The 24,446-nt window shown below is 39.1% G+C and overlaps 1 protein-coding gene across 1 annotated transcript in view; it reads right to left on the bottom strand.

Annotated features, from left to right (window-relative positions):
- The window catches only part of LOC139874986 (receptor like protein kinase S.2-like), a 31,893-nt gene extending 8,714 nt beyond the window's left edge, over positions 1-23,179 (bottom strand). The window contains exons 1-2 of the mRNA XM_071862373.1: positions 22,310-23,179; positions 20,488-21,477 (exon numbers count right to left, since the gene is read on the bottom strand). Of these exons, the coding sequence (XP_071718474.1) occupies positions 20,488-21,477; positions 22,310-23,179 (1,860 nt within the window). The remainder of the gene's footprint in view (positions 1-20,487; positions 21,478-22,309) is intronic.
- Positions 23,180-24,446: the final 1,267 nt, after the last annotated feature.

Below are 24,446 nucleotides of genomic sequence, written 5' to 3'. Positions count from 1 at the left end.
TCAAACTGATGGAAGACCTCTTTTGAGAGAGCCTGAGTAAGATAACTGAAAGCCTTACATTATATATTATAGTCCTCTCTCTCAAGAGCAAAAAGTTTCATAGGAGTCTTAGGTTCTCCGGGTTCTTTTTCAGGGAACTTGTACTCAACTTTTAAACATTTATGCAATCGTGAATCGATTCCACTAAGTGAAATTAGGAACCTAGGTTTTCATTCAGCATAGTCGTCTAAAGATTCAAGCCTAGGAACTCTATATGTGCTCCCTATCTCATTTTCAGTTTGTAAAAGTTTGTGGAGACCAGATGAAGAGGCCCTAACGTAAGCTGATTATGTTTCAGAGGATTCAATATGGTTTGACATTGTATCCGTACGGTTGCAGTACACAGTTGCACTAAAACTACACGGATGCAGGATTAAAACGGTTGTAAAAACACCGATGTAAGGTTACACGGATGCAGGTGTAACCGGCTTAATGCTATACGGTTGTACTGGGTATCCGTACGGTTACAGGGGTTAACACGGTTTCACTATACGGATGCAAGGGTTCACGGTTGGATGAAACATGTAACATCCCGCCTTTTTCCATTTATTTTTCCGTTATACTAATATAAAATCCGTTATATGTTTATAACATCTCCCGTTGATACGCGTTTTAAATTATCTCGTTTAGGTAATTCCCGCACCCGAGCGAAAGTTGAGGGACTAAACTTGACAAGGGATCAAACCCTTGACTAGGTCAAAGGGTCAAACCCCTTTCACCCATTCATTTCATCTTCATCTCTCTCTCTCTTTCTCTCTAGCAAGAACACACACACCCAATTTTCTTTCTCATTCATTCATCATCTAAATCCGGATTAGGGAGCTAGCAACCAAATAAATTACATATTCGTGATCCTCTCTTCATCCTCTTCATTTTGGTACCAACTTCATCTCATTTGGGTAACTTTCTAAAATCACTAGATTTTGTGTTCTTGATGTTTTTAACTTATAAAAGTGTTAATTAGTGTCTATGGCTCAAGTCTAACATGAATATATGATTTATATGCTCGATCTCGTTGTTTTAGTGTAACTAGCATGAACTTGAATTTTGGTGTGTTGTTCTTGAATTTTGGATGATCATATGTTGTTAGATGTTGAAAGTTGATGTTTTAAAAGTGTTACTAGCATCATTAGCTTCATGTTGATATATAGATTGATCAAAGAAACTTCAAAAACGTGATTATTGATTTTGGTGTTGCTTGACTAGGGTTTGCTAGTTCTTGAAATGAATTTTTGGATGCTTGAATGCCATGGAATGTTAATTGTTAGTGATTAGTTGTAATGTATGCTTCATTACCTTCAAAACGGCATATCATATGTGTAAATTGGATTCCCGGAACTTAAAATGCATATTGATGAACTTGAGGCTTTGAGATGAGCGTTTATTGATCACATGACGAGAATTTGATTGTTGTAAATGATGTTTTTGTTTGAGGATTTGTGTTTAGTTGTGTTCCTTGTCAAAAGAGCTTTCCAACGGTATAAGATACGTCTTCTAATTGTTTGCGGTTTGCGTTTTGCGTTTGTTTGAAGTTTTGACCAAGACTTGAACCTTGAAAACGACCTGACACCAGACCATGTGTTATGTCGCGGCGCGACACCCCTTGCCGCGGCGCGACATTTGCCTTGTCCAGATTCTGTCCAACTTTTCCATTTTATCAAAAATGTTTGCCATGTTCTAGACCTCCGATTCACATGAGACTTGTTCTAACATGCTTATATATGAATAAAAACCTCAGAAAAATAGTTCGGGACCCGACCCGAACGTGTTGACTTTCGTTGACTTTGACCGACCAAAGTTTGACTTTTTGTCAAACTTAACCAAATGATTATGCAACCTTCCTAACTTGTTTATATACTTGTATCTTGCATGAAACTTGGCAATTTGATTTCACATGCTAAATAATCGAGTCGTAACGAGCCATAGGACTAATTGAACATCTTTGACCTATCGTGTTTACCGTTATTGATACGACCTATTTGTTTAGGTCAAGACTAGCACTATCCTTCGCACACGTTATTTTGTGAAGTACTTTACTACTCGTGCACTCAAGGTGAGATCATAGTCCCACTTTTACTCTTTTTGAACTTATATTGGGATGAGAAAACATAAACGATTCTTTTGAACTAAGTGAACACAAGAACGGGAAAACAAACATTCTACATACGAGTTTAGAACAAAATCCTCAATTCGATTATCATTAGTTACACTTGCCGGGTGTAAGCGAGAACTTATGTTATATGGCCATATGGGTTGACAACCCTCATCCTTGACGGTTCGCTACCGTCTACGGATGAAATATATTTTCGAGAATCAGTGTTTGTTCTAGCACTAAGTGATGGGGTATACAATGGAAGGAATGTTAAGCTTTGATAATTGGGTGCTCGTGAAACAAACTTTTGGAATGTATTACTATTATTTCATTGATGCAAATCTTGTGGTTCACTTGTACTTACTTACTTAAACCTATGATTTCACCAACGTTTTCGTTGACAGATTTCTATGTTTTTCTCAGGTCCTTGAACGATACATGATACATGCTTCCGCTCATTATTTGATACTTGCATTGGATGTCGAGTATATGTGCATTTCATGGAGCGTCTTTTGACTTTACTTTAAACCGTGTCGCCTAGATTTCATTCGTATTATAACGTTGTAACTTAACTATTGGTTGAACAATTCTTGTAAACTTTGGGAACAATCTTTATTTTGAAATGAAGGCGACATATTTTGGTCAAACTTTGTCTTAAAGACTTATGACCACGTAACGGGACCTAAGTAGACGGCGCCGTCAAACATGATTTGGTCGGGTCGCTACAGATGGTATCAGAGCGTTGGTTGTAGGGATTTAGAGTTCATTAGTGTCAACCCCGAGTCATAGGGTACATTGGTGAGTCTAGACTACAACCGGCATATAGACTTGAAGTAGGAATTACTTGACTACTTGTGCATTTATACTCGAACGTTTCTACTCATATCTACTCCTAGTTCATCTTAATCTCACGTTGTTTAATTTGATTGACACGCCACCTTGACTATATGAAATGATGTCGAATGCACATATGAATCAGGGTAATATAATTTCCGGGATTATATTACGGTGACTCGTATGAACGTTCCGACATTATGACATAAAGAATTTAAGGCGAGTCGAAAAAAAAAAAAAAAAAAAAAAAAAAAAAAAAAAAAAAAAACCCTTCTCTTTATCTTTATTCTATATCACGGTTAGTATTATTGAGAATACTAATCAATGATATTCTTGTGTCTTGAAGGAGCAATGGCTCCTCGTCGTGTACGCCGAAATGAAACTCCCGAACAAGCTCTCGAACGGATGATAGCTACCGCCGTAGATGCGGCCATGGCCGGTCACTCATCCAACAACAATAATAATAACAACCACAACAACAACAACAACAACAACAACAATGGAGCCAGAAACTCAAACGAGAGATGCTCCTATAAAGCTTTCATGGGGTGCAAACCTCACACTTTTGATGGAACCGGGGGACCGGTCGTGCTCACCCGATGGTTTGAGCAAACGGAAGCCGTCTTTAGCATAAGCGGTTGTCGGGGCCAAGACAGGGTCAAATACTCCACTCACACTTTCTCCGGAATTGCTCTAACATGGTGGAACACCTATGTTCAATCGGTGGGTACCGATGAGGCTCATGCCCTCTCTTGGGCCGATCTAAAGGAAAAGATGATTGTTGAATATTTTCCGCGCGAAGAAACCCGAAAGCTTGAGGAAGAACTAAGAGCTTTGAAAGCAGTCGGAAACGATCTTAAAGCTTATAATCAACGCTTCGCCGAACTATCCTTGATGTGTCCTAATCTTGTTAACCCCGAATCTCAAAGGATTGAGCTCTACATGCTCGGTCTTCCAAAAAGCATCAAACAAGGGGTGATGTCATCCAAACCCACTACCCATCAAGCCGCTATGAACATGGCTCGCCAACTAATTGAAACGGTTGACGAAATCGTAGTTTCGGCACCTAAGGCCGAGGATAAATCGGGCGGCAACAAAAGAAAGTGGGAACCCTCCCAATCAAGCAACAACAACTTTGCTAAGAAGCCTTACACCTCCGACGGCAAGAAAGGTTATGCCGGGAACCTACCTCTTTGCAACAAATGCAACAAACATCACTTTGGCGAATGTAGTAAGTTAATTTGCCACCGGTGCCAAGGAATTGGTCATAAGGCCAACGATTGTAAAAGTGCCACTCCCGTCGCTCGAAAATGGCCCAATGCACCAAAGACGGGCACTTGTTATGAATGTGGCCAAACGGGCCATTATAGAAATGCATGCCCGAAGAGGAAAGATAACCCCAATACGCGCGGTCGAGCTTTCAACATAAACACCGAGGAAGCCCGGGATGACACTGAACTAGTCACGGGTACGTTTCTTCTCAACAATTCTTATGTCTCTTGCTTATTCGATTCGGGTGCCGATAAATGCTTTGTATCCAAGACTTTGACTCATTCTTTTAGCACTCCACCTCTTCCATTAGATACCACTTATACCATTGAAGTGGCTAACGGAAAACTATTAAGTGCCGACACATATTACCGGGGGTGTACGTTAAACATTTTGGGTAGGGAATTTGAAATTGACTTGATACCCATGGAACTAGGAAGCTTTGATGTAATAATCGGTATGAATTGGTTAGTCAAAACGAAATCTCACATTCTTTGTGATCTTAACGCAATCCGAATTCCTATCGAGAATGGTGAACCTTTGATCGTCTATGGCGATAAGAGTTGCACCGGACTCAACCTCGTTTCGTGTATTAAAGTTAGAAAACTACTCCGTAAGGGTTGTTTTGCGATCCTTGCTCACGTTAAGAAAGTCGAGTCCGATGAGAAGCACATCGATGATGTGCCAATTGTTAGTGACTATTCCGATGTATTTCCCGACGAATTGCCGGGTCTTCCGCCTCATCGACCGGTTGAATTCCAAATCGATCTTATTCCGGGAGCCGCACCCGTAGCACGTGCACCATATAGACTCGCTCCATCTGAAATGCAAGAATTGCAAAGTCAAATCCAAGAACTACTTGATCGAGGTTTTATCCAACCTAGCCATTCACCTTGGGGCGCTCCGATTTTATTTGTTAAAAAGAAAGACGGATCCCTACGAATGTGCATTGATTATCGTGAACTAAATAAATTGACGGTTAAGAACCGATATCCTCTTCCTCGCATCGATGACCTCTTTGATCAACTACAAGGGTCTTGTGTATATTCGAAAATCGATCTCCGCTCGGGTTATCATCAATTGAGGGTTAAGGGGGAAGATGTCTCCAAAACCGCTTTCCGAACTCGTTATGGTAGTTATGAATTCCTTGTCATGCCATTTGGTCTCACTAACGCACCGGCGGTGTTCATGGATCTTATGAACCGCGTGTGCAAACCGTATCTCGATAAATTCGTTATTGTGTTCATCGATGACATATTGATCTATTCTAAAAATGAAGAAGAGCACGAACATCATCTCCGACTTGTGCTTGAACTTTTAAGACAAGAACAACTCTATGCCAAATTCTCCAAGTGTGAATTTTGGTTAAAGGAAGTTCAATTTCTTGGTCATGTTGTAAGTGACCAAGGTATTAAAGTCGATCCCACAAAGATCGAAGCCATTAGTAAATGGGAGACTCCTACTACTCCTACTCACATTCGTCAATTTTTGGGTCTCGCCGGGTACTATCGTAGATTCATCGAAAATTTCTCTTTGGTTGCACGTCCTCTAACCGCATTGACTCACAAGGGAAAGAAATTCATTTGGGCGACCGAACATGAATCCACATTCCAAATCTTGAAAACGAAGCTAACCACCGCTCCTATCTTGTCACTTCCCGAAGGCAATGATGACTTCGTTGTATATTGCGATGCCTCAAAACATGGTTTTGGGTGTGTATTGATGCAACGAGCGAAAGTCATTGCTTATGCTTCTCGACAACTCAAAATTCATGAACGAAACTATACGACACATGATCTCGAACTCGGAGCCGTTGTCTTTGCACTTAAAATGTGGAGACACTATCTTTATGGAACCAAGAGTACTATCTTCACCGATCACAAAAGCCTTCAACACATTTTCGATCAAAAGCAACTAAACATGAGACAACGACGGTGGATTGAAACTTTGAACGATTACGATTGCGAGCTTCGTTACCATCCCGGGAAGGCAAATGTAGTAGCCGATGCCTTAAGTCGAAAAGAAAGAGCGGTGCCTCTTCGTGTCCGAGCCTTAAACATCACCATCCACACAAACCTTAATAGCCAAATTCGGGTAGCCCAAGATGAGGCTCTCAAGGATGAAAACCTTTCACACGAGCTCTTGAACATTCTCGTCTCTCGATTCGAAATTAGGGAGACCGGACTCCGATATTTCGCCGGAAGAATTTGGGTGCCTAGTTATGGGGACCTACGAAGCCTTATTTTAGATGAAGCCCATAAGTCACGATACTCGATTCACCCCGGTGCCAATAAGATGTACCACGACCTTAAACAGCTATATTGGTGGCCGAACATCAAAAGGGACGTAGCTACTTATGTTTCCAAGTGTTTGACATGTTCCAAAGTCAAAGCCGAACACCAAAGACCGTCCGGACTACTTCGACAACCCGAGATTCCGCAATGGAAGTGGGAAAGGATAACGATGGATTTTATCACCAAACTACCAAAAACGACGGGCGGTTATGATACCATTTGGGTTATTGTTGACCGTCTCACCAAATCCGCACACTTCCTGGCCATGAAGGAAACGGACAAAATGGAGAAACTTGCACAACTTTACATTAAGGAAATCGTAGCCCGACACGGTGTACCTTTATCCATTATCTCCGACCGAGATGGCCGTTTCGTTTCTAGATTTTGGCGTACATTGCAAGAAGCGTTGGGAACGCGTTTAGACATGAGCACCGCATATCATCCTCAAACCGATGGACAAAGCGAACGTACGATCCAAACCTTAGAGGACATGTTACGAGCTTGCGTGGTTGATTTCGGAAAAGCTTGGGACAAGCACTTACCTCTCGCCGAGTTCTCTTATAACAATAGTTATCACGCGAGTATTAAAGCCGCACCCTTTGAAGCGCTATATGGCCGCAAATGTCGTTCACCTCTTTGTTGGGCCGAGGTAGGCGACGTGCAAATCACCGGACCCGAACTCATTCACGAAACCACCGAGAAAATCGTTCAAATCCGAGATAGGCTTAGGACGGCCCGAAGTCGTCAAAAGAGCTATACCGACAAACGACGCAACGATCTTGAATTTCAAGTCGGTGACCGAGTAATGTTAAAAGTCGCGCCTTGGAAAGGTGTAATCCGTTTTGGGAAACGCGGGAAGCTAAATCCGCGGTATATTGGTCCTTTCGAAATCTTGGAGCGTATTGGAACCGTTGCTTATCGTTTAAATCTTCCGCCTCAATTGAACTCCGTTCATCCTACCTTCCATGTATCTAACTTGAAAAAGTGTCTTGCCGAACCCGATATCGTCATCCCTCTTGAGGAACTTACTATTGATGACAAGCTTCATTTTGTGGAGGAACCGGTTAAAATTGTGGACACCTCCGTCAAGACATTGAAACAAAGCCGAATTCCGATTGTCAAGGTTCGTTGGAATGCCAAAAGAGGACCCGAGTTCACTTGGGAAAGACAAGATCAAATGCAAAGGAAGTATCCTCACCTATTCGTGAATTCGGAAACGCGAGATCTCGAGGAAGAAACAACGACTACTACGCCTACTTAAATTTCGGGACGAAATTTCTTTTAAGGAGTAGGTAATGTAACATCCCGCCTTTTTCCATTTATTTTTCCGTTATACTAATATAAAATCCGTTATATGTTTATAACATCTCCCGTTGATACGCGTTTTAAATTATCTCGTTTAGGTAATTCCCGCACCCGAGCGAAAGTTGAGGGACTAAACTTGACAAGGGATCAAACCCTTGACTAGGTCAAAGGGTCAAACCCCTTTCACCCATTCATTTCATCTTCATCTCTCTCTCTCTTTCTCTCTAGCAAGAACACACACACCCAATTTTCTTTCTCATTCATTCATCATCTAAATCCGGATTAGGGAGCTAGCAACCAAATAAATTACATATTCGTGATCCTCTCTTCATCCTCTTCATTTTGGTACCAACTTCATCTCATTTGGGTAACTTTCTAAAATCACTAGATTTTGTGTTCTTGATGTTTTTAACTTATTTTTTTTTTGGGTAAAGGGTTATACCCGGTGAATTTTATAAAAGAATAAAGAATGAAACAAAATAAGTTAGAGGTTAAGAGACAAGCCTCAAAACCACCATAAAAGACCAGCAAACGCAAAACCAAAACAACAAGCACGCAGGCTCGAGCAAACCAAACAAACAACCAGACACGGCCTAATAAACAGCTAGAACACTAGCAAGCACAAACTAGCGCAGCTTATGGGATCTTCCATGTATCCTTTAAAAGCTGCGATTGAAGAGAATCTTTAAACTTGATCGAAAGCAACTTTAAACGAACAGTGGAAAAAATGACATCAAAGACTTGATCACTTGAACGTTTGGGTCTTTTGAAAATCCGATTGTTTCGCTCTTGCCACAGAAAATATATAGCAGCAGCATACAAAAGCTTTGAAACGACAACACGGGCCACTTTTTTGTGAGCAACTGGCGATAACACATCACGAGCCAACTTCCAGCTAGAAGAATTAATAGGAATCGGAATTAAAGGCTGCACTTTGGACCAAACCTGCGACGAGAAAGCACACTCAAAAAATAAATGATCATGAGAATCCATAACCATGTTGCATAACGAGCACACCACAGCCCCCCTATGATGTTGTAAATCCCACGAGCGAAGCCTATCCTGAGTTTTCAGTTTCTGACCCATGACAAGCCATAACAGAAACGCGTGACGGGGAATGCAATGAGGGGACCAAACAAGATTAAACCATGGGACAACAGGAGCTTTTGGCCTAATCGAATGCCAGACAGATCCAACCGAAAACTGATGAGCAACACCATCCGAATCGATCCACTTCATAAAATCATGATCATGAGACAATGAGATAGAAGTATCGAAAGGAATAATCTGACCCCATTCCGATGGCCATGTCCACCCTGTGTCATTAACCAAACTGCACACTCGAGTATTGTGATCAAAACCCGCGTTAAAAATTTGGCGTCTAGAAATCTTAAGATCCAACGGGCCATGTTCGCACCACCAATCGAACCAAGCAGAAGTTGATTGGCCATTCCCGATAATATGTCTAATAAACGGCCGAATGATACCTCGAATGCTAAGAAGTTTTCGCCAGCTCCAACAAGAGGTGGATTTAACATCAACCTCCCAAAAATGGCGCCCCACTAAATGGTAAGAATGCACCCACTTAACCCAAAGGGATTGCTTATTTGCAATAAGACTCCAAATATGGTAAGACATGAGAGCAACATTCCACATTTTAAGGCTCTTAAACCCAAGACCTCCTTCAGATTTCGGAAGACACAAATCAGACCATTTTACCTTGGCCTTCCCTTTTTTCATATCCCCTTGGCACCACAAGAAACCCCTTAACAGTTTTTCGATGTCTTTGATCACGGATGCAGGCAAAATAAAAACACCCGACCAATAAACCTGCATAGAATAAAGCACTGAGATGATAAGTTGCACACGCCCAGCAAAAGATAAAGATTTATTTTTCCAATCATCTATCTTGTGCTTCACTCTCTCAATAAGAACTTTACAGTCTCGATGTAATAAGCGAGAAGAAACAAGAGGAACCCCAAGGTAACGAACCGGGAGAGATCCCTCTTCAAAAGGGAGTAAATCCAGAATCTGATGCTTTACAACCTGGCTAACGTTAGCAAAAAATGCGGTGCTCTTAGGAAGACTAGGCACCAACCCCGAACAAGATTTAAATTCCTCAAGGGCATCGGAAATAATACGAACAGAGTCGATATCAGCATGCGAGAATAAGAACAAGTCATCAGCAAAGCATAGATTTACAATGTGTTGCTTACTACATTTAGGATGGTACTGAAAGTCACCTGCCCGGCTAATATTCCGTTTTAGCATCAACGAGAGCACCTCCATAACAAGAGTAAAAAGATAAGGAGAAATCGGGTCTCCTTGTCTCAAACCCCGTTTACTTTTGAAAAAACCGTGGAGCTCCCCATTGATATTAATAGAGAAGGAAGTCGTCTCCATTTCACCATAGTATTATGAAATCCGAAGCAATGCAGAATCGACTCTAAGAAATTCCAGTCGACAGTATCATATGCTTTCTGAATGTCAACTTTAAAGGCACAACGCGGAATACCTCTATCAAGATGATAATTCTTCATGAGCTCTTGGGTAAGCAAAATATTATCTGATATTCGCCGACCCGGAATAAAAGCTGACTGGTTATCACTTATCAACATATCTAGACTCGATTTAATGCGGTTAGTGATAATTTTACTGATACATTTATAAATAACGTTACAGCAGGAGATCGGCCTGTAATCTGTAACCTTCGCCGGGGTTGCAACTTTCGGCAATAAGGCAATGATAGTATGATTTAATTCAGTAAGTAGCTGACCATTATTAAAGAAGTCCGCAACCGCAGCAACCACATCAGAACCAACAATCTCCCACGAGTTCTTAAAGAAAGCAGAAGTGTAGCCATCAGGACCCGGGGATTTAATTTCTCCAATATCAAATATCGCATCCTTGATCTCAGTAGCCGTTACTGAACGAACCATATGGTTAGCCACATCAGCAGATAACCGATTGGTAAATAGGGAAGCAGGTTGTGATATAGGAGAGCAAACATTAGCCGTACCAAGAAAATTCTCAAAGTGAGCAACAATTTTATTCGGGACAGCTAGACCCTCAATGATACAACCGTCACCATCTATCAGCGCCTGAATTCGACTACGGTGTGTTCTACCTTTGATCACCTTGTGAAAGTAACCAGAGTTACAGTCACCGACTCTTAGCCATTCAATCTTAGATTTTTGTTTTAAAAACCTCTCTTCCTCTAAGCTTGCTTCTGTAAAATGTTTAAGAGCACGACTAGCATTCTCACGAGAAACCACATCCGCAGGATTGGCATCCAGGGCAATCTGAGCTTCATCAAGCTCCTTTCTACAACGAATAACATTATCGTGCAAATCACCTTTTGACCACATGAGTTTTCTAAGGGGCTTCTTTAAACTTCTTAACTTTTTGACCACCTTGAACATATTGTGACCATCAATAGTCGCTCCCCAACCATCAGTCACGATTTGCTTGAATTCCTCTTTAAACACTAAATAGTTGCTGAAGCGAAAAGGTTTTGGACGATTAGAAATCACACTAGGAAACTTCAACACCGATGGGCAGTGATCAGAGATCCTGTACGGTTGAAAAATGGCATAGGCGTTGGTAAACTCGGTCATGAAAGCTTCGTTCGCCATTATACGATCAATCTTTTTAAGAATGCCCGAGTTGGAATTAGGCCTCTGATTCCATGTAAAATGCAATCCAGTGGGATTGACATCAGTCACACAAATATCATCGACGCACTCTTTGAATTCCCTCATAGCAATTGTCATTCGAGAAGAACCAGAAGAAGAGTCATCAATATATAAGGAAGCATTAAAATCCCCCAAGAGAACCCATGGATAAGGACCAACGAATCGATTATGCATTGACAGATCCCGCCAAAGACTCCTACGATGCATGTGATTATTTGAAGCATAGATAACAGAAACAAACATATCTCTGTTATCTTGTAACATCCTGACTTGGCAATGAATAACCTGATCAGAAGAAGCAAGAATCATCACTTGAACAATATCAGGATCCCACCCCAAGATTATCCTAGTGCCTCGCTCACATGAGCTACTGTTAGAACTCCAGCTCCAATGAGGAAACACAGTCGAACAAATATTGTTTAACTTCTTACTAACAACATGGGATTCCAAAATAGCACAAATGCAAAGATTATTACCCGTAACCACTTCATGAACCTCATTTTGTTTTGGGATGCGGTTCAAACCCCTAATATTCCACGAAGCGAAACTAATCATTGGATACCTGTGACATCGGGAGTGCTTGCCCCCTCAGATAATCCATGAGCCATAAATTGAGCAGTATCATTCAAATCTGGATCAACATCGCTTTCTTCATCAATAAGATTCAACTCGATTGTCTTAGTCGCGGGAAGATTCTCATCAATATTATTAAGGGCATCAAAGGCATTTTCCAAGTGAATCTCTTTTGAACCCGTTTCATCTTTGTTTTTCAGCCCACTCGGTTCACCCGATTTATTTGTATCCATTTTCTTAATTGCATCAGGTTGTTTGACCCTATAGATCACCTTTTGTTTTTGTTTACCCACTGCAAATCCTTCAACAGGTGGCTGTTTAGGGTTCCCAACATTTATACCTTTAGATTTACGCTTATAGAACAGCTTGAAACCATCATCAGTCTTAGGCGCTTCCACTTCCTTTACCTGGACCGACTTCGGGCATTGAACATCTTTATGACCGAATACCTTACAACACGAACATCGTGGAGGTATCCACTCATATTCAACCGTAACCACATCAATAGTTTTACCTTTTCCCTCAATGTTCGGAGTAGCCACAGTTAGCTTTTCCTTTAACTCAGATTTGGCATCCACTTCCACCATGGCACGAGCATAGTTCGGCCTTCCCCATGATTCCGCACACATTGTGCTCGTATAAGAGTCTAGCAACATAGGTCTTCCAATCTTAGAGGCAATGACACTTAGACCATCTTCAGTGAACCCAGCTAAAGGAACATCATACAGTTTTAACCATACGGGAATCTTAGTCAAATCTTCTTTCGTCAACGACACATTAGGCGACCATTTATTAAGAATAATAGGGACCGTTCGAATCATCCATGGACCATGCTCTAACACGTCAATCATACCAGATTCAGAGGAGAACTTAAAGAAGTAAAAACCCTTGGCGTTCATCATTGCTTTCTCAATCCCAAACTTCTTCCATGCATTCAAAACATAATGTTGCACCACTGGAAAAGCAAGTCTCTTGCCAAGAAAATATCCGTACAAAGTATTAGAATACCTCGCAGAAGCCTCCATAACTGAAGATAATGGCAGTTCCACATCTATCCCCTCTTCCAACTTAGTATTCGATTCCAAAAGACGAAAGTTTATCTTTGGTTTCTTAACAGAACTGGAAGCAGCATGCAAATAAGACATCAAAGGATCCGTTTTTGCTGTCTGGACATTAGTATCATCATTCATATTCAAATTCACAGAAGTAGTCTTAAACTCCTTACCTGTGACATGTTCAGTTCCCAGGGTAAAATACGCCCCCTTTTCTGTCGCTGTAGTGGAAACCCTAGGAGATTGATCACAACGATTGTCACTACCAGAAACATGATTAACCCTAGGTGACTCAACATTATAATCAGCCTGTTGTGAAGTAGATTCATCTTCAGACGAATCCGAAGCCGTATACACACTTCTATTATCCTTCACCCCTTGATCGTCAAAATTCGCATCAAGGTTATTAACCTGAGAGTTTTCCGGTGGCACCAATGTTTCGTTTTGACTATTTCCGGGTTGATTATCGACGTCAGTAACACCAATTTTGCGATTCCTCAAAACCCTAGGAGCCAATTGAACCTGTTTTTTCTTCTTCCCACCCGATGATTTACCCATGACCAGAAAACCAACAACGGGAACCAGATAATAACCAAAAGATAGCAAGAAAATCGAACTCACCAGGAAAAATCAAAGAAAACGAAGAAGAATCGAGCACGATATGAAGATCGCCTTGAGTCGCCTGGGTGGGTACTTGTGTTTATCTTAATTGGATCAAATACTATGTTTTTAACTTATAAAAGTGTTAATTAGTGTCTATGGCTCAAGTCTAACATGAATATATGATTTATATGCTCGATCTCGTTGTTTTAGTGTAACTAGCATGAACTTGAATTTTGGTGTGTTGTTCTTGAATTTTGGATGATCATATGTTGTTAGATGTTGAAAGTTGATGTTTTAAAAGTGTTACTAGCATCATTAGCTTCATGTTGATATATAGATTGATCAAAGAAACTTCAAAAACGTGATTATTGATTTTGGTGTTGCTTGACTAGGGTTTGCTAGTTCTTGAAATGAATTTTTGGATGCTTGAATGCCATGGAATGTTAATTGTTAGTGATTAGTTGTAATGTATGCTTCATTACCTTCAAAACGGCATATCATATGTGTAAATTGGATTCCCGGAACTTAAAATGCATATTGATGAACTTGAGGCTTTGAGATGAGCGTTTATTGATCACATGACGAGAATTCGATTGTTGTAAATGATGTTTTTGTTTGAGGATTTGTGTTTAGTTGTGTTCCTTGTCAAAAGAGCTTTCCAACGGTATAAGATACGTCTTCTAATTGTTTGCGGTTTGCGTTTTGCGTTTGTTTGAAGTTTTGACCAAGACTTGAACCTTGAAAACGACCTGACACCAGACCATGTGTTATGTCGCGGCGCGACACCCCTTGCCGCGGCGCGACATTTGCCTTGTCCAGATTCTGTCCAACTTTTCCATTTTATCAAAAATGTTTGCCATGTTCTAGACCTCCGATTCACATGAGACTTGTTCTAACATGCTTATATATGAATAAAAACCTCAGAAAAATAGTTCGGGACCCGACCCGAACGTGTTGACTTTCGTTGACTTTGACCGACCAAAGTTTGACTTTTTGTCAAACTTAACCAAATGATTATGCAACCTTCCTAACTTGTTTATATACTTGTATCTTGCATGAAACTTGGCAATTTGATTTCACATGCTAAATAATCGAGTCGTAACGAGCCATAGGACTAATTGAACATCTTTGACCTATCGTGTTTACCGTTATTGATACGACCTATTTGTTTAGGTCAAGACTAGCACTATCCTTCGCACACGTTATTTTGTGAAGTACTTTACTACTCGTGCACTCAAGGTGAGATCATAGTCCCACTTTTACTCTTTTTGAACTTATATTGGGATGAGAAAACATAAACGATTCTTTTGAACTAAGTGAACACAAGAACGGGAAAACAAACATTCTACATACGAGTTTAGAACAAAATCCTCAATTCGATTATCATTAGTTACACTTGCCGGGTGTAAGCGAGAACTTATGTTATATGGCCATATGGGTTGACAACCCTCATCCTTGACGGTTCGCTACCGTCTACGGATGAAATATATTTTCGAGAATCAGTGTTTGTTCTAGCACTAAGTGATGGGGTATACAATGGAAGGAATGTTAAGCTTTGATAATTGGGTGCTCGTGAAACAAACTTTTGGAATGTATTACTATTATTTCATTGATGCAAATCTTGTGGTTCACTTGTACTTACTTACTTAAACCTATGATTTCACCAACGTTTTCGTTGACAGATTTCTATGTTTTTCTCAGGTCCTTGAACGATACATGATACATGCTTCCGCTCATTATTTGATACTTGCATTGGATGTCGAGTATATGTGCATTTCATGGAGCGTCTTTTGACTTTACTTTAAACCGTGTCGCCTAGATTTCATTCGTATTATAACGTTGTAACTTAACTATTGGTTGAACAATTCTTGTAAACTTTGGGAACAATCTTTATTTTGAAATGAAGGCGACATATTTTGGTCAAACTTTGTCTTAAAGACTTCTGACCACGTAACGGGACCTAAGTAGACGGCGCCGTCAAACATGATTTGGTCGGGTCGCTACAAAACAGTTTGACAATTACACGGATACAATGTTGTATCAGTATGGTTGCAGTATCCGAGTGGTGTATCCGTATGGTTGCAAGGTGTAACCTTACGGTTGTGATCTTTGCGAATTCTGGGCAGAAAACTGCACCAAAATTAGGGTTTATGGGTTGAATCGATCTAGCACTCAATCTGGATCAAAAATACCAATTGTTTTACGTTCAAAACAAAGATTATGACCAGATTAACACACTTAATTAACAAAAACACGGATTTAAATGTCAAAAATTTAAGATTTTGATGAATTCTTTCAAAAATACCAAAACCCAAAACTTTAAGAACACAATTGACTCTAAAACCGATCGATTAAAGACACCTGTAGATCTTAATAGAGATATACTTAGCATTTATCTTGTATTTATTATCTAGTGTATCTTGTAATTATTTATATTATTGATGTATATCAAATCCTTAAAATAAGGGATTTAGTTTCCATGTATCACTGTAATCTTTGGGGCATATATACCCCACGTTCAATAAGATGAAGGCATCGATCCAATTACTTAACTCTGTCATGGTATCAGCCTAAACCCCTGCTCATCTTTCGTTTTTCACTCTTCTACCTTTTCTCTTTTCTTAATCGATGGCAGACAACACCAAATTATTTATGGACCTTTCCCCTTGGTAAAAAATCGGAAGTATATAATGTGTTTACCAACTTTAACACATTAATCAAAACACAATTTCATGCATCCATCAAAACAATTCAGTGTGATAATGGAACCGAATATAACAACACCTCATTTCACAATTTTTGTCGCCAAAATGGCATGCTTTTTCGATTCTCTTGTCCATACACCTCTTCCCAAAATGGAAAAGCCGAACGCAAAATTCGGGCCATCAATAACATAATTCGCACTCTACTTTCTCATTCTCATGTACCTCCTAATTTTTGGCATCATGCTCTCAAAATGGCTACCTATCTTCTTAATATTTTACCCAACAAAACTTACCACAATCTCTCCCCCACACAACTTCTTTTTAATCGTGATCCATCTTACAATCACCTTCGTGTTTTTGGTTGCTTATGCTACCCACTTATTCCCTCTACACAACGAAACAAACTACAACCCCGTTCTACACATTGTGTTTTTCTAGGTTATCCCTCGAATATTCACGGATACAAATGTTTTGATCTATCCACCAACAAACTCATCATCTCTCGTCACGTCATTTTTGACGAATCATCTTTTCCTTTCTCTACTGTACACGATATTAACTCCAATACATATCAGTTTCTTCACTCATCATTTAATCCTATATTCTATCCTACTTCCACTATCCACCCATCTACTCCTTCCAGCCCAAATACTCCTCAGTCCACTCCAAATGATTCTAATATTACACCAACTTTACCCACATCTCCTACGCATGCTTCACCACCTTTGCATGCTTCTTCTCCCACCCATCCAGATTCGACACATCAATCCACTTGTTCTCCACCATCGCCTATAATTAATCCACCTCCCACTCATACACCTGCTTCATCTCAGTCCCCGAATTCACCATCTCCTATAATTAATCCTAATCCTCCTACCCATAAAATGGTTACTCGTAGTATGTCGGGAATATTTAAACCCAAATCTCCCTTCAATCTCTCCATTTCCTCTTCTATTTCTCCTCTTCCTTCTAGTCCTAAAACTGCTCTTACTGACCCGAATTGGAATAGGGCTATGTGTGATGAACTTAAAGGTTTGATTGATAATAAGACTTGGACTCTTGTCCCACGGAAACCTAATATGCAGGTAATTCGTTCTATGTGGATTTTCAGGCACAAAACCAAATCGGATGGTTCTTTTAAGCGTTATAAGGCTTGATTAGTGGGTGATGGGTGTTCGCAACTTCTCGGAGTTGATTGTAACGAGACTTTTAGTCCGGTAGTCAAACCGGCTACGATTCGTATGGTTTTGAGTATTGCGGTCTCTAAGAATTGGCAAATTCGGCAACTAGATGTAAAGAACACATTTCTCCATGGTCATCTAAACGAGACCGCATACATGTACCAACCATACGGCTTCCGTGATCCAAATTTTCCGGATCATGTTTGTCACCTTAAGCGCTCTCTTTATGGTTTGAAGCAAGCCCCGAGGGCTTGGTACCAACGTTTTGCCACTTATGCCAAGCGTATTGGTTTTGTTAATAGCTCATGTGATCATTCCTTGTTTATTTATCATCACGGACACAACATTGCCTACCTTTTACTTTATGTAGATATAATTCTTACAACTTCCAATGATAAGTTACGATTACAGTTACTTTCTCTTCTATCCCGGGAGTTTGCTATGAAAGACTTAGGACCGCTTCATTCTTTTCTTGGAATAGATGTTAGTCGTACGCAACATGGTCTATTTCTAAGTCAGCAAGTTTATGCCGAGACTATCATTCAACGAGCTGGGCTCACAGGGTGTCATCCAGTTTCTACTCCTGTCGATACTGCCCGCAAATTAAGTTCTAAACAAGGCAGGCCATATGCGGACTCTACTAAATATCGTCAACTTGCCGGGGCCTTACAATACTTGACATTTACCCGGCCCGATATTTCGTATGTGGTACAACAGGTTTGTTTACATATGCATGATCCGAAGGATGTTCACATGAATGCGTTGAAATGCATCCTTCGATACTTGCAAGGCACGTTGTCTCTCGGCCTCAATCTTACTCGCTCGGCTACTTCGACTCTTGTATCATACACTGATGCGGATTGGGGTGGATGCCCGGACACACGACGTTCCACTTCGGATTACTGTGTTTAATATGGTGATAACTTAATTTCTTGGTCGTCTAAACGACAAACCACAATGTCTCGCTCCAGTGCCGAGGCAGAATACCGGGGTGTGGCAAATGTAGTTGCCGAATCATGTTGGTTACGTAATCTTCTTCTCGAGTTGCGTTGTCCGATTACTAAAGCAACACTCGTTTTCTGTGATAACATGAGCGCCATTTATCTTTCGGGCAATCCAGTTCATCATCTGCGTACAAAGCACATAGAAATGGACATCCACTTCGTACGGGAGAAAGCGGCTAAGGGTCAAGTCCGAATACTGCACGTTCCGACTCGTTATCAGATTGCTGACATTTTCACGAAAGGCCTTCCTCGGCTATTATTTGATGAATTTCGTTCCAGTCTTCGCATCTCATTACCGATGGCTTCGACTGCGGGGAAGTAATAGAGATATACTTAGCATTTATCTTGTATTTATTATCTAGTGTATCTTGTAATTATTTATATTATTGATGTATATCAAATTCTTAAAATAAGGGATTTAGTTTCCATGTATCACTGTAATCGTTGGGGCATATATACCCCACGTTCAATAAGATGAAGGCATTGATCCAATTATCAGATCTCATACCACTTCTAAGATCAAGTAAACAGAATTAATCGATCTTGACTTCAATATCGAGTGCGGAATAACTCGATATTGAGTTTTATATCAAAAACAATAACCAAAACAATGATCTTATTTAGTAAAACGACTTTAGAATGTTAAAGATCAACCAAAATGAGTACTAAAACCTCGGTAGATCGATTTCACGGCTATGGAAGGTTTTGAGTTCGTAACCCTAACAATGAACCCGAAATCAACATTAAATATAGTCTGCATTTGCAACCGTGCGGTTGCACACTGAACCCGTATGGATGCATTCTGCATCCGTGCGGTTGCACAAACTGTGAGTAAAATTAACTTTAAATGTATATGAGCACTTACTCTATTACTCACCGCATATAAAACACAACGTAAACATTATAATGAACTTGGGACTAATGCTCATGCACTAACAACTACAAATGGATTTAATAATTATTATTAGCAGAAAGACTGTTTCTTGAGTTTTATCGATTAACAAGAACTCTGCGAAGAGATTCTCGATTCTCCTAAAAATAGACCAAAGACATATACTCAACTGGATAGTGACATTCCACTTTAACCTAGTCAGCTAAATGCACATTATCAAAAGAATGGAAATAAAGGTGACAAGTTGACAAGATCTTACATGCTTCTGACAGTACGAGAGGAGATTTATGAGAATGTTGACGGTAATAAGACATGAAATCACCAAAATACTACACGGATCCATTGCAGCTTCAAAAGCCCGACCAACCTATGAAAGTTTCAAACAACAAGAAGGAAGGAGAGCTTTTGGAAGACATGTCAAAAGATTTTGTAACGTCCCAAATGACGTTAGAACAAAGTTATCGAAATAATAATGGAGTTAACATAAGTTATTAAACAGCATGGAACAGGTTTTGGGCAAGACACTATGAATATCAAACAAAGCAAAGATATAGAAGTGCTTGACATAGATACGATTGTTGAACCTTTTGCACTTTATCGGGCTAAAGTACTTGAGAAACATAACATTGTATGGAACAGGTTTTGGGCAATGTTTTCTAAGTCTATTCAGCGAAAGTACACTCGAAATCCTCCAACCAATAACAACCTCTGAACCTCAACGACATCATCTTACTATTAGAAGAAACCCATAATACACACAAAAATCAGATAAAGTTTATTATATCGGACCTATCCTGACCTAACCCGACTCGTTCGCTAGGTATGGTTGTAACCTATATCTTGCTCAAAAAATATTGAGCTAGCATCCCAATTAGTAGTACAATTTATTTAGAGGTCAAGCATATTAAGAGAAAAAATGTTGTAAAGGATTTGTAAAACATCGACTTACTTGAAGGTTTAATGCAGTTTGAAGTCTCTTAATGATGACTTTAATTGTTGGACGCCTGTCTTGAGTTTTTGCCAAACATCTAAATGCTATCTTTGCAAAGACTTTCAAAGACTCTTGATTGGCTACTATGTTTACCCCGTGGATTTCTTCTGCTTCTTCCAATAATTTAGGATCTATTATATCATTTAGCGTTCCTTCGTTAAAGCGCTTCCGTGCAACCGATGCAAGCCCTTTAACATTTTCAGCACAATAAATTGAATCGTTGGCCAATCTCCCGGACAATATTTCAAATAACACGACTCCTAAAGAGTATATGTCACATTCTTTTTTTAATTTACCCGTCTTCATATATTCCGGATCCAAGTAAAAGTCAGTACCTGCAATAGTATTTGTAATCATAGTGCTCCTCGACCGATTCAAATGGGAGAATTTAGAGAGCCCAAAGTCAGCAATCTTGGCCTCCCAATTCTCGTCTAATAATATGTTAGCACTTTTGATGTCACGATGAATTATCTTTTTTTTTTCACTGAATTTTGTGTGAAGATAATCCAACCCGCTTGCAATATTAAGGCATATTTTAATCCGTTGAACCCAATTAAGATATATTTTTGCATTTATGCCTATCAAATAATCTTCTAGGCTACCATTTGGAACAAACTCGTAGACAAGGATCAATTCAGAATCTTCATTACAATAGCCAAGAAGTGAGACTATGTTGGGATGCTCGCATTTACTAAGCATATCAACTTCTATAAAGAACCCATGTTCACCATGCCCCTTTTCATCGCTTTTGATTTGTTTTATAGCTACTGTTATACGCTTCATATACGTTCCTTCAGGCTTCTTTCCTTTTATCTTCAAAAAGGTATTTTCATCGAAAATATCAAGTTCTGCTTTATACACATTACCATATCCGCCTGATCCAATTAGGTATGTTTCACTAAAATTCTTTGTGGCTGACTTGATGTATTCTAGTCCAAACGATCGTTCCTGAACATTGATTGATATAAAATATTTATGAGTTAAAAAACTAATTTAGTCTACAAAATAAGTAACCTTATTAAATACTTTTTTCCATATTATATGGCCATTTTAAGATTCTAATCAACCTGACAGTTTAAACTCAGTGCAAAGTATTTGCTCAATATTATTTTTGTACGATGTTGTTACCCAAAAAAACTACTACAAAGTGAAAAATTTTCTTATTAAATAAATTACATAATTGTCATCTCACTACAATGTCGATCGGCAATAGATTACATAATTGCCATCTCGCTATAGTGTCAAACGACAATTGTAAAATGTGTTTCACAACCCAATTACACGACAATGCAATCTTCCCTTAATAGTTACTCCCTCCGTCTCAATTCAAGTCATGTTTAGACTTCACAAATTAATAGTCCATTTCCATAAATAAATAAATAAATAAGAATAACGAGTTAACGTTCTTTAATATCTTTACTTTTATACATATAAAACAAAAAGGTAGGTAAAAGTAAAGGATAAAACTGTAAAATGAATAAAAAATAATGATAATGAAATTTATTAAACTGTGTGCCTTTTTGTTTGAGGACTATTAAATTAACACTGATAGAGTCATTATTATTATTATTATTATTATTATTATTATTTTGTCAAATAAGTACTTCGACTGAAAATAATACACTCAATATAAAAAGGGTGATGATATGTACACAACCTATTATTATTATATACACAACATCATGCTTTACAGTATTGTACAGTTAAAGTATGATGGTTGTGTACATAACAAAAATAAGATGTGTACATATCACTCCCCATATAAAAAGGATGGGCTTACTTGATAACCTTGAAGAATAAACGCTCTATCAAGTAGTTTAACCACCTCATCCATTGACGGCCGCTGTTCACCTTGTCCATTCAAGCATTTATTAAGCGATTCTAACAAAATGGCCAATGCCTGTGAGTGTATTTGTTTGCGAATGTTATTATCAAAGTGTGTATTGTCGATTCCAGATAATTCAGTATCCCCCCCACATCGCAGCAATTTTGCATACTCGTGACAAAACAGGTCAATCAAAACCATACCGAAAGAATACACATCAGATTTCGGCCCCAAACTCTTATTCAAGGTATCTGAGTCAGTGTAAGATATTACCCAACCAACAACCTTAGCCTCAAAATTTTCATCTAAAAGTATTTTATTGGTCATGAAAACACCATGTACGGCACCCCACTCATGGATGTGCCTTAAGGCTCTGGCAGCACCCAAACATATTTTCAATCTTTGGGAACATGTGAGGACTTTATGGACAACTAAATTCTTCTTTGAGCTGGAACTGGGAACATCTACGATATTTAGGATTTGGTCGAGACTTCCTTGAACTTCACCTTCCGTAACGATGTAACTGTCTCCGTACCTATAACAAAACCCAACGAAAGTGGCAATATTTTTATGCTTAAAACGGGAAAGCACTGAGACCATTTTCAAGATCTCATCTTCTGTCGTACATTCAGTTCTTTGTACGATAACGTTGATCCGTTTGCGAAGCCATAACAGATCCCCTCTGTATACATAATTATTATGTAATGTTTTATGAATGATATTTCCCGGGTCAAAGTTGTTGGTAGCTGCTAACATACTTTCATATGGGATTCGTAATTCATTAAGTTCTTGGAATGAAGACGACTTGATCGGTATATTTCCCATTAGCAGCGAAGCTAAAGGATACAAGGAGGGATAGATCTAGAGTTAATTGGGGCTGGGGTTGGGATCGAGGATTTAGGAAAGTTTGATAATTATATTCAACTCTTAAACTCTAATACACGTTAATGACAACTTTTGTACATTAATTAGCCGGCCAAATAGCAATATAATAAGGATTTGTACAATAAGTTAGCTCCTCCAATATAATATTTGACCAATAAGGATTTGTTTCAAACATCTATGAAAGTTGACCAAATCTAGTTGACTAACGCTGTATTTTTGAAAGAGCATGGTTGAAAATTTACTGTAATTAAGAGATTTTATTTATACTTGAATGTATTACGAGGTATAGAATGTACATTCATTAATTAATATTATCTTCACTCAAAATGACTTAATCTACCCATAATTTTGACTAAGTGTTTTCGTGTTATATCTTCTTAGTGAACTGAAATTTCACCAAGTGTTTTCCTTGCTACATTTTCTTAGTCACCTGAAATTTGATTAAGTGTTTGGTATTTCCTCTTAGAGGCATAACTAGAGGCAGCAACGAAAGTGCTGAAACGACATCACGACTTTAGGTGCTACCTTTAAAGAGGCAGCACAAGAGGCAATGCGAAATTTTTTTTTAAAGGCAGCAGCAAAAAGACTTGTTAAATTTCATTGTGTTTTGCTACTCCTTAGGCAGCAAGGATTTGCTACTCCCTCTCATAGGAAGTAAGAAAAACACTTAGCACGAATTTTGAGATTTACCGTGTTGTCTAAAACAATATACGAAAAGAATATTCATGTAACCACTTATGCTATATTTGTGGAAGGGATAATGCTTGTGTAAGGAAAAGATTATTATTTTAACAACTTTGAATATTATGGGAGATATTTTATGGAAAGTCAATCGGCCAACTGATTTGAAAATATCTTCTTCCATAATTATGGGTGCTGATATATACATAAACGATTATTCATGAGAGATGCACAATACGAAACCTAAATACTCTACTGCGAAATGGTTCTTTTTTCTGTCATAAACAAGAACATAATCTTTGTCTTATCCCAAAGTGATATCCATGTAACCCAGGCAATAAGGGTCGAATAATTACTTTCGAAGATGTGATACCATGATTCATTGATTTATCCGATAATCAATTTTTTTACCCTATTCGAAAGTTTAAGACCTCCAACAATCGAAATTAATTACTGGTTATAATCGATGGCGGCTATGATGAAACACATGATGACGATGGCAGAAGAAGATGCGCTTCTTCTTGAG

Source organism: Rutidosis leptorrhynchoides, chromosome 11, assembly GCF_046630445.1.
Source record: "Rutidosis leptorrhynchoides isolate AG116_Rl617_1_P2 chromosome 11, CSIRO_AGI_Rlap_v1, whole genome shotgun sequence".
Taxonomy (NCBI): domain Eukaryota; kingdom Viridiplantae; phylum Streptophyta; class Magnoliopsida; order Asterales; family Asteraceae; genus Rutidosis; species Rutidosis leptorrhynchoides.
The sequence above is the reverse complement of the archived record's forward strand: the minus strand, read 5'-3'. Positions and strand labels throughout refer to the sequence as shown.